The sequence below is a fragment of the Cynara cardunculus genome, unplaced genomic scaffold (genome assembly GCF_001531365.2).
Source record: "Cynara cardunculus var. scolymus isolate 2C unplaced genomic scaffold, CcrdV1 Un_Scaffold_2937, whole genome shotgun sequence".
Classification (NCBI taxonomy): Eukaryota; Viridiplantae; Streptophyta; class Magnoliopsida; order Asterales; family Asteraceae; genus Cynara; species Cynara cardunculus.
The window spans coordinates 15,039-31,099 of record NW_020201283.1 but is presented as its reverse complement, the minus strand read 5'-3'; the positions used below and the strand labels follow the sequence as shown (position 1 = coordinate 31,099).

General features: G+C 38.0%; 1 protein-coding gene across 4 annotated transcripts in view; it reads left to right on the top strand.

Moving 5' to 3' along the window:
- The first annotated feature begins 929 nt into the window (after positions 1-929).
- Positions 930-16,061, top strand: part of LOC112503375 (cell division cycle and apoptosis regulator protein 1-like) — a 26,017-nt gene continuing 10,885 nt past the window's right edge. Inside the window, exons 1-12 of one of the 4 annotated variants that reach the window (XM_025107433.1) lie at positions 930-1,063; positions 1,322-1,429; positions 6,127-6,270; positions 6,456-6,501; positions 6,634-6,746; positions 6,890-6,987; positions 7,291-7,962; positions 8,066-8,111; positions 8,719-8,939; positions 9,875-9,992; positions 12,095-12,306; positions 12,377-12,440. In XM_025107433.1, coding sequence (XP_024963201.1) covers positions 1,328-1,429; positions 6,127-6,270; positions 6,456-6,501; positions 6,634-6,746; positions 6,890-6,987; positions 7,291-7,962; positions 8,066-8,111; positions 8,719-8,939; positions 9,875-9,992; positions 12,095-12,306; positions 12,377-12,440 — 1,836 coding nt within the window. In that variant the 5' untranslated portion in view covers positions 930-1,063; positions 1,322-1,327. Of the gene's footprint in view, positions 1,064-1,321; positions 1,430-6,126; positions 6,271-6,455; positions 6,747-6,889; positions 6,988-7,290; positions 7,963-8,065; positions 8,112-8,718; positions 8,940-9,874; positions 9,993-12,094; positions 12,307-12,376; positions 12,441-16,061 lie in introns of all 4 variants that reach the window. The other 3 variants (XM_025107432.1, XM_025107431.1, XM_025107430.1) reach the window with 3 other exon arrangements.

The window sequence follows — 16,061 nt, the reverse complement described above, 5'->3', positions numbered from 1 at the left end:
ATTTTGTCAAAACGGCGTTAACACTTGCTAAAATAAGAAATGACGGGCATACTTTTTAATTCAGTACCACCCAAAATGAAAACCAATATCAAGTACAAGGTCTAGTTGTCAAAATTAACTTACAGCATTGTTTTAATTTGAGTGAATTATATTTGTGGTCCTTTTATCCTAATGGGTTTGGTCCCTAAAACTGATAAAACACAGTTGGTCCACCTTTTGTGTTTCAAAATCCAAAGCAGTCCTTCCTCTTGATGTTGTTGGTCAAGGGTCTGTTAAGTTAGTCGTGTCCCTCGTGTGAGACATTTTGGTCTTTTTAGCCTCCTTTCCATTTCCTTATTATTCAACCAAAAACATTCATCACATGCCACCACTCCTTCACCGTTGACCACCATCAACTGACAAGTCATAACAAAACACAAAAACATTTAAAATTTTCATAAAATAGTACAAATTAGATTCACCCATATACCAGATTCATGTCTGTACCCTTATAGTATTATTTAATATGAAAGATTGAGTAATTTTGTATTTTTTTTAAAGAGTTTTAATTTATTTTCTTCCATTTTTTCACGTTTAAAAGGAAAGTTTTAAAAGAAAACTTATCATTATTTTCTAACCCTTTATCTTTATTTCTCTGTTAAAAAAGTTTCAAAAACATGTTTTTTTTAACTTTTTTTTTTCTTTCCCTCGATTTCCTTTCTTTTCCTTCGTAAAATAAAAAAGGTTTCAAGAACTTGCGTTATTTTTATAATTTTTGATGATTAGATAAAGATTTATTTGGAAAGGTGGCAATAATGCAATTTATATTTTTCAAGGAACTAATAGTGAATATTGTTGTATAGTTCAGGGATCATTGTTGCCATTTACCAACCTTGATTAGGGCTACAAAGGCTTCTCTGAAGTAAGTCATCGTCTTTCCGGAACACACAACAACAAACGGAGCGATTTCTCAACTCACCTCCTTCCATCAATTGCTCTGGTCGGCAACGGACAACGTCTTCGCCGTCCTTGGCGTTTACAATTTGTAAAGGAATTCCTGCTGCACATCGTTATAATTTATTAGGTAGTGTTTTGAAGCATGAAATTTGGTGTTCGTGATTGGAATATGAATTCCAAACGCTTTCTTTCTCCGATTCTAATTGCAAATCAGTGAATTGGAGTTCCGAAACATACCCTTAATTTATCCATACAAACAAAATCATCAGTCATCGTCAAGGCGATGATATAACTATATAATTATCAGAATGAATGTCTCTCGTGAAATTAAATCTGGACATGTTTAATTTGTGTGGGTTTTTCTCTGGATTTCTGGTTTGTGTAGAGAAGCATGTACCATCCAAGAGGGAATAACGCGTATGGGCAGGGGCAACAGCAACAGCAACAGCAACAGCAGCAATCTTACTCTGGTCAATCTGCTTTTGGTCAAAATGTAAGGTTTCTATTTTACGTCTGTCATTTGTGTGCAATAATTTGTGTTGCAATATGTATAGTATGCTGATGCAGTACAGATTTGGGTGAAGAAAAAGGATTAGGAAAATAAAAGAAGAACCAGGCTTCTAGCTCTTCAGTCGCTTGAGTATCATACCCAAGACAATAAAAGGCATCTCACCTTAAGTGATTGTTTCACACAATAAAAGAAGATACTCAAACTTTCAACCATTTGATAGCCAATCTTGGGCTAGTCTATACACAAACATGGGCAATGGCGGTTGATGCAAGATGGTTTATTTGGCTATTTTTCTTGTGATGGCTTGGATTAGGGTCTTTTGGGATTTGAGCAAACCGAGGCGAGACTTATTTGTGAGCAGAAAAAGTCAAAAAAAAGAATAGTAAAACAATAAGGCCAGAGAAGCACTTTGATCTCTTGAGAGTTGCACCCAAGATAATCAAAGGCATCTCACCTAAGGAGATTGTTTCACACTATGAAAGAAAAAGAACTGAACTGCATGTTCGAAACAATTAACCTTCAGAATTACGTACTACCTATATATAAATACAAATGTATGTATGTATAATATGAGCTACTACTTACTCTAAAAATAAGAAATAAATACCAAAAATTATCCTACTAACAATTGGGAAACGAGCCTAACACTATACTAAAGCTAAATAAATTTTTTGACGAGCCTGCTATTTGCCATTATTTTGCAATCCTTCTCATATCACAATCCATTGTGACGGATGCGATTACAGAAAAGCTCGATAGGCAATTCTTTTATACTAGTGTCTTACTACCAAGGTTCTAAATGGCATAAGGGAGTGGTGTGGCGTGGCAGCAAGGTCAAACCTCAAGCCTTGGGAGCGGCGACGAGGCCATGATGTTTTCAAGGTGTGGCGTAAGGCAACAAGTCTGTATATCATATGTATAATTATATATATGCATGTATGTTTTTGTACAATTTCTCAAGGGGCGTTTGGTTCGTTTTAAGGATTGAGAATGAAAATGAAGGGGGATAATAATGGGTATTTTTGTTGCATTGCTCTATGTTGTTATAGGTTTCTTTGCATTGTTGTTGTTTGGAGATGAAAAAATATTCAACTCGTCAAACAGAGAGAAAAAAGAGAGGGTTTCCATTCATTCTGGGAAAAACAGCAGGCATCTAAGGAGAAATGTCGGAAGGAGGATGAGTAGTTGCCAGCTGTAATGGTCTCCCCCGTTTTTGAACTTCAATTAGAGCTGCTTCCCTTGCTCCTCCCCCGTTTTTGAACTTAAAATTACAGGCGCTGCAGCTTGTATATTGATGCAGTTGTACCATTATCGATTTGTTCAATCCACGTCGTTGGTTGATTTTGTCTCGTCTGCTAGCTGTCACTGTGTTTACTCCTGACGGTGCACTTGAGGATTGGTAATGGTGGTCATCGGTCTTCAAGACAACATAAAAACCCATTTTTTGCACCAGGTTGAGAGGCCTGGAGAAGAGACAATCTGTTTGCTGCGATGGAGTATTTGACGAAGGAGAGAGAGGGGTGATGCTGTGAAACTTAAAGGGTCAAGTTTTCTATTCCCCTCAAATTGGGGAGGAATGGTTTTTTCTCTAAATGATATAACTATTGATTGCGTATTTAGAACCAAACACCATTAATAATTCCATTCTTCTTTCTTATCTCAACCAAACATTGTCAATGATTATCATTCCCATTCTCTGCCTTCTGATACCCCCAACCAAACTCTCTTCAATGACATTGAACAATTTAAAGTCATATAAATGAAAACCAAACCAGACAGACCCTGTAAAGCACACTTAAAATTAAGGTCTAGGAGGGGTGAGATGCATGAGGACCTAACCTCTACCCCCAAATAGTAGAGCGGTTGTTTATGTGAACCCCAAGCTTTTGCAAGAGTGTGAATCTGTGAACAAACATGTAGCAAGAATCATGGTTCTAAAAAACGGCAGAGGCGTACCCTTTGAGGCGAGGCGGCTCAAAGTCGTACTTGAGACAACGCCTCTCCTGCCTAAGAGGAGACATACACCTTTGTGGTCGGTGAGATGGGAGGCGCTGTAGAGGCCTAGGCCACACATCTATTCTCAAGTGAAAAATAGGATAACACCTTTTCTAGGATTTTATCTCTTTCAACAACCCATCTCCTCGCTCTCTAATGCGATCAAGTGTTTTCTAATATTTTGATTAATCTTTTGTATGTGTATTAGAAATACATAATATATTATTATATTTTCATAACTTCTGTATTTGTTTTACTATAAATATATATTATAATATTACATTTGATAGTTTTGTGTCTTCAATTTTCTGATTAATTTTTTAAATATTTTACTATATATAATGTAGAGTAAATTACAAATTTCGTCCCTCAACACTAAAATTCATGACTGAGGTTCTCGTGGTTTCATTTTCATTATGTATTAGGTCCTTTGCTCTAACCACCGTTAAAGAACTTCGTTAAATCTGGGGTATTTTAGTCTTTTTACATTTTTTTTTCCAGTTTCTCATTAAATCTGGTTTAATATTTTCAATAATTCACCCCTTTCCCCACCCCCATATCTCTTCTTCTTTCCCGGACCAACTTTGACGACACCTCCGACCATATATTTCCAACTCAAGCCACTTTTGCGCTTGCGCAACCCCTTTTCCTGAGGCTGAATCAAGGATGGTGTCAAAATCCAGGCTCACGATCGAGATATGTGAAGATCGAGGTTAAGTGAGAGAGAGAGGAGGTTGGATCCTGTTGGTCTACACAATGTTTGATCCAGACTTGAATATTTGGTCTGCTTAATGGATTGTGGCACTTCAAACCAACCTGTTAATTCATAAATAAGGTTTGAATAAACCTGATGATGAATCTACAACTCCAGGCGTCCCCACTTTTCTGCAACAACAAAACACCACACTCCCCCTTCTATGTATTAATTGAATTTGCTTAACTTGAAGTTGGTGCTTCGGATCTGGTCTTACGGGTTAGGGAACACAACCACAGTAGCCTAGAGATCCACCCTACACCACCAAATCCAAGCACGATCTTCTACCTGTTGATGAATCCAATTGACAGTCACCCCCACCTCTTTCACCATCTCCGCCTCCCCCACCCCCATCACCATCTCCGGCAGCCTCCACCTGCAGGCTGCAACCTTTGCCTTTTAGGTTAAATTCACCTGAAAATATTGATCAAAATGGGGTTGGTTCAATTTGGGTTAATGAATTGGTTATGGTTAAAGAAGAAAGTGAAATGGAGAGAGAGGGCCATTATGTGCGGCGGGCCTTTCAAAGGGAGTTTTACCGTGTACGAGGAGGTTGATGGAGACGGGAGAGGCAGGCGGAGTTGGGCAACCTTCAATATATGTTTGTGTGTGTGTATATATATATATAAGATTTTGTAAAGTATATAAATTCTATTATATTTTTTATATTTTAAGAGATAATGGAAGAAACTATAAAATGACCAAAGTACGCATGAATTAACAGAGTTTCTTAATGGTAGTTAGGGCAAGGGATCTGATCCATTACGAAAATGGAACCACGAGACTTTAGTCATGTTTTTAGGGTTAAGGGACCTTCTTTGTAACCGAGATGAAACCACAAAGACGAAATTTGTAATCTAGTCTATAATATATTATTATATCAGAAAGCTTTTGTATTTGTTCTATTTCGTTTTTTAATTGAATGTTAGACAATTTACTTTGGATAGAGTATGTGAAGGATGGGTCAACATTTGTCTTACATGTGTTATGCTATTGTAGAAAAAACATGACTTAGTGGCATTATGGAAAGTGCCATCTGCGTTCTTTCAAGAACGAATACTTTTGTCAGTTTTGTAGTCAGACAGGTATTTTCTTCGTTTATAAGGTGCAAAATTTTTAGATCCTCATTTTTAATGAAAAGACACTTTTCAAGTACAAATACCATTGGTTTTTCTCGTGAATCAACTTTTACAAATATCTCTTTCTAGTATTGGTGATGCTCTCCCCATCACAAAACAAAAAAGCCTTTTTTTGCTTGAAATGTAAAATCAATCACATGAGGTGTAAATAACATCAAGCTCCTGATATATCGTCTACATAGATTTAGTATCATATTGTCATGGAACACCTTAAAAGATACCTTCAACTGGATTTCATAAAAATTATGGAGATTGTATGAATTTTTTAAACAAGAATCTTGAATGGCACTCATTTCATTACTAAAACAATGAGAATTAATTTATCAAGAAAAAATGGAACTGTAGTGTGTTTGTAGTAAACATATAAGAAAGGAAATACTATAAAATCAGGATCTTACTCTGGCTTAAAGACTCTGAAACACTAAAAAGCTCATTTGTTTTGAGACAAAACCAAAAGGACTATGCTCAATTAATCTGGGGTGGCATGGTTGTCTTCACCCTTTCCTATATAATTTTGGTAATCCAATATCAACTTTGATGTTTGATGTCAAAAATCAAACATCTAGGTTTTGGAAGTGTGAAATTTTGAGGAAAACCATGGCGCTTATAAGCTATAAGAAATATTATTATGATTAATAATTTAAAGAGAACACATCAATGTTTCTTAAGTTTGATTCAAATTTTTTGAGCAATGAGTTAGTCCACTTTCTGATTCATGTTGCTTTCATTCATGATGACTTTTTCTATTAACTTGACTTATATTTCCGACTTCTTACTTTATTTCTGTGAAGTTGGGGCCTGATGGGGGGGACTCTCAGATGTCCATGTCTTCACGGCATTCTGCCATGTTAGGTGGTCATCCATCTGCTGGAGCTCATTATGGTGGTCAGTATACTTCTATGTATGGTTCAGTGTCGCTCAGCAGTGCTCTACAGGTCAGTGAACATATGATTTAGTGTAAAAATAAAATTTCATATATTACCTGGTTTTAGATGATGAAGATTCTGATTGATCTATTTTAAGATGTTGTCTCTGTTTCATTAAACTTAATTTTTGTGTTATGTTCTGCAACATAGTAATTGCATCGGGTAGCATCTAAACTCTATTGTTACTTCTGCAGGCTACTGGTGCAAGTGCCAAAGGATCTGGATCATCTGCTTTGGAAGGTCGTAGTGCTTATGGTTCATCCATGCAAGAGTCACCAAAATTTGCATCTGGTGACTACTCTGTGCTTAACAAGAAGTATGGTCAAAAAGGGGAGCAAATGTTCACTGATAAGCTTTCTGATTATCCACCAGGGGATAGACGCCAGTATGTGGAAAGGCCAAGTGTTTATTCTGTCCGAGATTCGCAAAATGAGCCAACTGCTAGGTTTAGTGATTCAGTTGCTTTTGGTCATCACCAACATCAGGTTTTTATCATTCTTTTTTACTTCTACCAGTGGTTATTATTTGTTTTAAACTGTACATCAATTTGCTTCTTTTACTGGTATATGGAAGCTTGATTTATGGATTGTTGTGACATATATTTCATGTCTAATTGTTTCTGGAACAGCCGGACATATATGATCGCTTGGATGCTGCATCAGCACTGCGAAAGGAATTGTTACAGGCTCATACACTCCAATCTTCTTCTATTGAAGGGAGTTCTAGGTAACCTACTTCATATGATGCATATGGATTAATGTCCTTTAGTTTATCCATATTGTTTCTTGTTTACTTTTTTCTTCCGGAAACTTCATACCATGGTCATGTATTTTCTTATTCAAGTTATATGTCCATCTATGTCCCTCTTATGTTGTGCTTACCAATGCATGAGGAGCAAGAGATGCACTGATGCTGATGGCATACTTTACTCAGTCACATGACAATCACTTTCTAAGACGAAACTATTGAAGATAAAAATGTTCATAATTTGATGTCTTAAAGCACTAAGCAGCAAAACGTTTCTGGCAGACAAGCGGATTATATAGCAGCAAGGACGGCTACGGTTCGTCATGCTGGTCAAGAATTTTTGCCTTATAGTGGGAGAATGGATCATGATCCTAACACTTTGTCAATGATGAGTGGTCTGTCACATCGTTCCCAACATGCTCCATCAATACTAGGGGCAGCTCCACGAAGAGATGTGGATGATCTTTTGTATCCTCCTAGCTCTGCAAATTCTGGTTATGGAGTAAGCCTACCACCTGGCAGGGACTATGCTTCAGGAAAGGGTCTTCATACTACACCCCTTGAGCCAGATTATCCAGGTGGTATTTTGGCACGTGCTGGTTATGCAAGGCTTGATGATCGTAAAGATGATAGGGGACATGCTCGGGAACTTGAGCGAAGAGATGAAGAACGTCGTAGGGAGCTTTTGCGGGAGAGAGAGAAAGAACGTGAACGTGAACGCGAACACGAACGTGAGCGCGAACGAGAAAGAGTACGTAAAAGGGAACGGGAACGGGAACGGGAACTTATCTTGGAGCGCCGTGGAAAGAAGAGAGAGAGGGAGTCCAAACGTGTTACTGAAATTAGGCGTGAACGAACTCCACCCAGAATCTCTAGGGACCGAGGTGGTTCGTCATCAACAAAGGCCGAGAGATCATTTCGACGGGAGTCACCACGTATTGAAGCTTCGCATAGGTGGATTTTGTTGCTTAATTTGCGCCTGCTAAAGTTCTGTTTGCATAGTTGATACCGTCTTTTGCAGTCTAAATGACTAACGTTGTGTTCTGTTATGCTGAAGGCGTCGTTCTCCTGTTAAAGAAAAACGAAGAGAATATGTCTGCAAGGTAAAAAGGCACATAAGAGATATGTCATTGAATGATTATGAGCTCCTCGTCCGTTGCCTAGTTTCCTTTTTTCTTCTTGGGTTGTGGGTGTCTATGTAGCAACTATCCTGTTTGCTGTTCTGCTACTCTTTGAATTTGAACCGAAGAGTACGGTCTCTTTTGTACTCATTCCTGTTACATTGCTGTAGTCAAATCACTTCATTCGTCTTTTTTCTCTCTTGATAGAAAGATGCACTTCTTGGCATTCTTTTGTTGCTCATCTGCCATCGAACCCTTCTAGCATTTACATATCTCGCCTTCTATGAATCTTGTAGAACCCTTATGGGTAGATCATAGCACTTCGGTGATCTAAGGTGGTTTGGGTTAAAATTTGTTGAAGATGGCAATTGCATTCTGAATTATCTTCATCTTTGTGTTTGTCCTCCTTGATTGAGAGGTGAGCTCTAATGAGACCTACACATCAATTGAATTTTTTTGAGACGTATGTGGCTAACGCCTAATTAGAGAATGCTTTCAAAGCAAGAAGATAAGATACATACTACACTTGAATGTTTGCTTTCTGTCACTTGCTTATAGTTTTGATTGTTTCAAGGGCCAATCTTTTCAGGTCTATTCATCCAGTTTAGTAGATGTTGAGAGAGACTATTTGTCTATTGATAAGCGGTATCCTAGGCTATTTACTTCTCCAGAATGTTCAAAGGTATTTAAGCTTTTGCATCAACTGCTTTTCTTCTCCATATTTGATGTTAACATGAGTGCTAACTTGCTGCAGGTGATTGTTAATTGGTCAAGGGAGAATCTTAAAATTCCATTGAATGTCCCTGTCAGGTATGGTTTTTCTTTCTTTCTTCCTGTAGTGTCACAATCTTTTGACTCTTGAGCCATTTCATAAGCTAGCTTCTTTTTCCAGATACATGGTTTATGAAACATGTGTTTTCCATAGGAAATCATTTACCCTTAAAGGACCCTAAAATAAAGATGAAATGCTTAGGGGTTGGATTGGTTTTCATTATTCTTTTTATGATATACTCCCTCCCTAAAGAGGTAAATGACACTTGTTCTTCGTAGGATGTCAAAAATAATTTGTATTCTTTTCTTGCACATGGATTTATCTAAAGCAAAGATGCTACCCTACATGCATATGGCAACCATTTTGGGCTAGAAAATTTCTTTATATTTCATCTTGTTAGTTGCAATAACACTCATCAGTTTAGAATTGTGGTCGGCATTAGGAGTGCAATTGCCGAGGGTTCACTAGGAGTGGGCCTTCTATGTTTACTTACCTATCTTTCGGTTTTTGTGTTGTTTTACTTTGTTTAGTTTTATGTACTCTCTCCTATGCTTTCGCTGTGTTGACTTGCTTTAACCTTTTATATGGCCTACTGTACTTCTTTTTGAAGTATATAATATTTATATACGGCAAATTAAACTCACTCACACTTCTTGCCTTTGATGAGACTTGAACCCTTGATCTCCAGGAAGGTGGGATTACCAGGTACTGCTGGGTCAATGATCCTTTGGTTTTTCTACTGTACTTACTTTCTCTACTTGCAACCCTTTTTGTACTTTTACTATTTATGTCCCGGGCTGGTAAAGGCTGCTTACATCAGTTTGCATTCCATTATTTGACTAGTGGAAAGTCGTGTTTGCATTCCATTATTTGACTGATGGTGTATCAGTTTGGATGTCTTTTATTGTGCATACGTCCAAGAATAAACATTGCAGGAGCAAAAATTAACAAATTGTTTTTACTGTTAAAACAGTTTCGAACATGATTTTGTTCAAGATGATAAGGAAACTCAACAAAAAGAGGCATCCACTGCAAAAATGGTTGATGACCCTGTAAAATCAGAGCATGGAAGTACACGGTGGAATGCAAAGGTAGAAATTTTCACTGAGCAATTTATGACGTGAATTAATTTATAAAACTAAATACACTTGTGTTTGCATGATGGTGGTAACAAGCTTTCCTGACTTACCTAAAAAGAACAAAACACTGAAACGTAATTGGTAACTAATGGAAACTGCTGAAAAAGATCTTGATGTGAATATTGTATCTGCTATATGATTTGCAACAAACTTGCCCAACTTAAACCACTTAGAGAGAACAAAACATTGAAGTGTTGGTAACCAAAGAGAACTGTAGAAAACTTGAAAGGATCTTGATGATGGCTACTGGAGACCTTTTTTGTTGTGTGTCAGTACCGATTGTTGCTGAAGAAGCAACTGGTTACTGCATGACGGTGTGAATATCCTTTGATGGGCCAACTCAGATCTTCATATGGGCCTGCCTGCTTTCTGGATTGCAGGCCTTTTAAGAGTTTTTGCTGACAGCTAAACGTACTTTGCGCGTACAATTGATTTATACATCACCCTGATCAGATGTATGGGGATATTATATTCAAATTCACTGCAGAAACTGGAACTATTCGAATTTTGACTGAATGCGTAACTGATGATCGATTGATTGCTATGAAGTAGATGCTAATCAACTGAACCACAATGGCAAAATTTTACTTGGTTCAAAATGGAGATTCATTCAATCTCCACTCAACTCCATGGCAGCCGTTGTTTTTCCTTTCTTTTCTTTCTCTTCTGAAATACAAAGTTCCTCCTCTCAGTTCACACTTCACAGAACTCTCTCAAAGTTACAAAGAAAAATTACAAGATATTGTCCTCATTAGAAGCCATACAACACCATCTATTTATAGCTACAACTGATCCAAAAAAGGCTGTAATACAGAGGCCTCACCATCTGTTATCTTTAGCCAACACCCCACTCCGCCAGTTAGGAATATCTGATTGTTGATTGGATCAACTATCAGCAATCTAGTTGTTTCATGAACTTAGTTTTTGGATTCTCTTCTTAGGTTGTTCCGGATTCTACCATATATTGGTTTGTTTTGTTTATATGTTCATACTTTCTGTATCAGTTGATGTATTACATTTCTTTCATTTCTTCATAACTAGAATACAAAGAGGAGCACTTGTAGTATTTCTATTTCTAATTAGCTGTAGATAAGTTGACTTTGTTATTTAAATTTATAGTTCTTGTACCACTTACATTGCTGTTGTTTTTTTTTTTCCCATGAGACACTATTAAATTCTTGGAAGACCTTTGCTGTGTCACGAAATTATATTGACGTAGCTCTCTTCCTCTCTGTGTTATTGGTACTCTCCTGTTACAGCGGATTCAAAATCAAACCTTACCACCTAAACCCTTGGGGCTTATTGAGGGTATATGCAACTTGTGGGGATCTCTGATCATGTATGCTTTTCTGTCTTTGGGGGGGGGGGGTCTGCGATTATCGCAAAGAGAAATTTATATGGGACGACTTTTTGGAATATTGTTTTGCATACCATTTATTATTTTAGCGACATTGTTAGAAACTTATTATTCATACCATTTATTATTTTGCATTTAGATAGTTTAATTCGTTTAGTTGATCTTTCATTCTTTCTATACCAAAACAACTGATAATATTTCTGAGATCAGAATATTTTAGTCAGAAATAAAAAAATAAATATACGATAAGAGATGTCGTTTAGGAATCCAGTTTTTGTTCAATACGGCTGATAATGTTAGGTCAATATATGCTTCAGGAATGGAGGGAGTATTTGCTTTGTCATCAAGTGTGTTCAAGTTATTTTGTCTTCTCCTCATTCGCTATACACATATCCTCCCAGTGTTTAGATTATTGAATATCTTGATTTATTTAGTGAAAAAATTGGAAGTGCTCTCATTGTGGGTGCATTTTCTGTTTGGTGTATGCGTTAGGAGCTCTTCTTTTGATTCAAGTCCGTTCTGCATTTTAATACTTTAACTGGAGTTCACTAGTTTTTAACGTATTGTCACGATCATCTACTTCATTTGGTACTTTTCTGTTATTGAAGGAGAAAATGCTTGTTGCTTACTTCGTTCACGGATCATATGCATGCACAATGTTGTTTTATATGCAATTTCTTTTGTTTATTTGGTTCAGGTGATATTGATGAGTGGGCTTAGCCGTAATGCTTTGGAGGAGCTATCATCTGAAAGAGATTATGAGGATCGCATTCCCCATTTTTGCAATATGCTTAGGTTTGCTTGTCTTAAGAATGGGAATGCTTTAATGGCAATTGGAGGCTTGTGGGAAACTGTTGATGGCAATGATCCTTCAGTTGACAGATCCACTCTGGTTCAGACGGCTCTAAGGTTTGTGTTTGCATGATAATTTATCCTTACGGATTCTCTTGTTATCTGTTAATAAATTTATACTGTGTAGGTATGCCAAAGACCTCACAGGACTTGATTTGAAGAATTGCCAACATTGGAATCCTTTCCTGGAGGTAATTTTTTAATCGCTTTTAGAATTTATGGTGCGGGGAGCTTTCCAGAGAGGCCAATGCTATTATTACTACAGGCTAATTCTAAAGACTTGCATCAGCCCAAGGAGTACATGTGATGGATGCAATATTGAGCTGCATATCTTCAAATAGTCGCTGCTTCTAAATCAAATAAAATAAAACTAGACCAAAGATAGGTAAAAACTGCTGATTGCTAGCTGCTTGATATCGAACAAAGTATCTGAGATGTTTTTTTGGAACCAAACCTTAGTATCTGATGTTTTGAAAGAATAAACCAAATGAACAGGACTGGCTAACCAATAGATTAGAACCTGATGTACCCTCGATTGATTGACTAATACACAGAGAGTTTAATATAGATTTGGAAATGACAAGGAGTGATTACAGTAAGTTCCAACACTTTACCCGCCTGTACCAGTGCACTAAGGGCTTTGTATTTTTCTATTGCAACCCACTCTTCTTGACTTATGAACTTCCACACCTGGCCACCTATTTTGACTGACACTACCCAGTTTGACCAACCTATCCAGGATGTAAGAATATCCGCCCCAACTCTCACCTTGTCCTCAAGGTGATAATAAAAATTTCGGTTCAAAGTTCAAACGCCTTACATCTACCTGGAATTAGGAATTGGAGAAAATGACCGACATGCAAACATTCTGATGTGATTTCTTGAGCAATCTCTTGAACTTCGAACAAGTTTCCATAAAGCCCCCCCTGGAAATCATGTCTTCAGCATTTCCTTCATGTTGTGCCATGTGTTGATGAGCAAGCTCAATATGACGCTTGATTGGTGATGCTTCATTGTTGGCATTTCCACGATCCACAAAAATGCCCTGTTCTCAATCGGAAGAGAGTTTCTGTTTTTATTCCTTGTGCGTATGCTTTCAACTCACATTTTGCAAAGTTGGCAATTACTTGAGCAAGAACATCTGGATGTCTGCATCTGATTGATCCTAACAATTCTTTAATACCACTTCAGTTTGCCACAAAGGTTAGCGACAGCTCCGGCCACCATTCGAAGAGTTTGAGGACCTTTCGCATTTTCTGTCGTCCTTGCTAGCAAACTTATAACTCTTTGAGCCATTATAAGCTTCTGCTTGAGTTCGTTCAATGCAAGGTTTGCAAACTCTGGATATTCTCATCTTCAGAGCTCCTAAGAAGAGCTAGCAAGGATGTAAGGCCACCATCTCGTACACTCTTTTCCTGATTGGTTGCTTCAGCTGCCAAATTTGCAATAGCTTGTACAGCATACATTTGCACTTCAGGCTCTTCTGCTTTTACCATGGATAGAAGCTTCTGTAGTCCAAGTTGCTCAAAGAGTTTTGCCACAGAGCCTTTCGCCTGCTCCCCTTCTGTCATGTCTATACTTTGACCACTCTTCAGTTGTTTTCTTGTCTAATCAACGCCAAAACTTATTTGCAATAAGTGATTCTGTAACATGGATATTTCTTCTTCAAGCTTCTCTCTGACGTACCTCATCTTCCAGCATCTTGTGAAACTTTAAGATTTCAGCTCTCCCTGCTGCCTCCGCTCTTTTCCATTGCACTACTTGATTTCGGAGATTACTGACTTCTTCTTCAGCAGCCTTCTGCGAGTATTTCAGCCTCCTTCAGCAGCCTTCTGTCAGCCATATCTTTACCATTGCACTACTTGTAGCAACTTCTTATTTGATAAGTTCTGCATTAGTGGTATCTGGGTTGCTGGTAGAGCTCAGCCTCCCAGGAGGTCAGGGGTTCAAACCTCACCAAAAGGAGGGTGTGTGAGTTCAATTGCGGTTATAGGTATATAAAGATTATATACTTAAAAAAATTTCTGCACTAACTGTCACAGCTTGAGTCTTTCCATTCAGTTTTTACGAAGGCTTTCATCTTCAAATCCTACTTTGACTCTTCCATCTCCCTGCTTTTCTTGATTTACTGCCAATTGCGCTTCAATAAGTTTTGCACCAGCCGACACAGCTTGAGTCTTCCCATCAGGTTTCTTATGACGGCTTTTACTTTTAAATCCTACTTTGACTTTTCTATCTCTCTGCTTTTCTTGATTTACTGCCAATTGTGCTTCAATCATCTTGGAGTCCTCATGGTCCCTTTGATATTTTAGTCTCACCTTCTACGAAGTATCTGCATAACTTTTTTCAGCTTCAGATATTTGCTTCTTTGCTTCCCGCCCTATTTTGTCAACCTCAACCTGATATGCTTTTTGCTGCCTCTCATGTTCTGCATTGAGAATTCTACTTGTACGTCAAGCTTTCTGGCCAAACTCTTGTACTCAAACTTCTCCTTTCACCCTCAAGGCCTCAACATATTTTCTACTTTCGTAGCATCAACTACTGTAATGGTGGACTGGTGGTGGTTGTTCTCGATGGGGGTCGCCTAACCAGCCTTTCCTCATCAATATGTAGTACATCTTCGTCCCTTACTAGTGATTCCAACCTGTGTACTAACGTAATCGATATAGAATTGCGAGAAAACCAGATTACAACTTCTTGCCCTCCCAACAAATCTGCTATTTTCATTGTTCCTGGGACTAACAAATCCACTTCACCTCCTCCACCTCACTTCTCCTCCTTGTAACTATATAAAATCCTGCTTAATTAGTTGAAATTCTTGTGATGAGCTACTTTATGATGGATAAGTGATTTTTTACGTGACCTCCCACATCATCTTCATCTAATTCTCCCACTCGATGGGCATTGCGTTCAGAGCGTTTAGAGTTTCCTGGAATTATTTAATCTAAGATTTGGTCTTGTAGCAATTGATCTGTACTCAACTCTATCATATGGCGTGAGAAATTGAAGTCAGAAGGAAGTAACATTCAGGAGGTAAAATCTGAAAGAATAATAACTGAAAGTTGGAATGTTTGGCGGTCAAGTTTGTTGAATGGAAGCGCCGGTGTGCTATGGTGATGCCATAGACTATGTCTTGATGGCCCAAACCAATGTCTTTTATTGAGCTATGCATAGAACAATGTGCTAGAGCAGGACTTCACCTTGCTATGGCACATGTACCCTGACTACTTTTTCGGAGAGTATTACATAGGGTTGCCTGTTCTTCAGGTTTTTGTGAGCCCCATGCTTTATACTTGTATTCCCTTATTTAGCTTAGCATTTTACTGGTCTTGGGTCGTACGTTAAGCTACCCTCTAGCACCTCCAAGTCTTTTATATTGATTGTCTGGCATTGCTCAGATTAAATTCTTCATCTTAATCCTTTCTCACTCTTTTCAGTCAGGAGTCGTATATTGTAGCCGATCTCTCTATTTCTGGGAGTGCACATCTCTAACCACTCAATATACTAATCACAGCTGTCTATTACATGAGTTCTCTTTTCTTGCCTAATCAAAATCAACAGTATCTTAGCTATTCTCCTATAAGCCGCACAATATTTGTGATGAATGACTTAGATAACTTCAGCTTGTTGGAATGTAGGCTTCGGCCTACTAAGTTAGACAAAAGGGAGGAGGCATAAAGTAAGGAGCCGGCCCTAGCCCAAAAGGAGYYGGCCCTAGCCCAAAAGGAGCCGGCCCTAGTCTCTACCCTAGTTTCCTTGATTAGGAGATAACCCTAATTATGTTTGTCTATATATATTAATCTCATTGTACT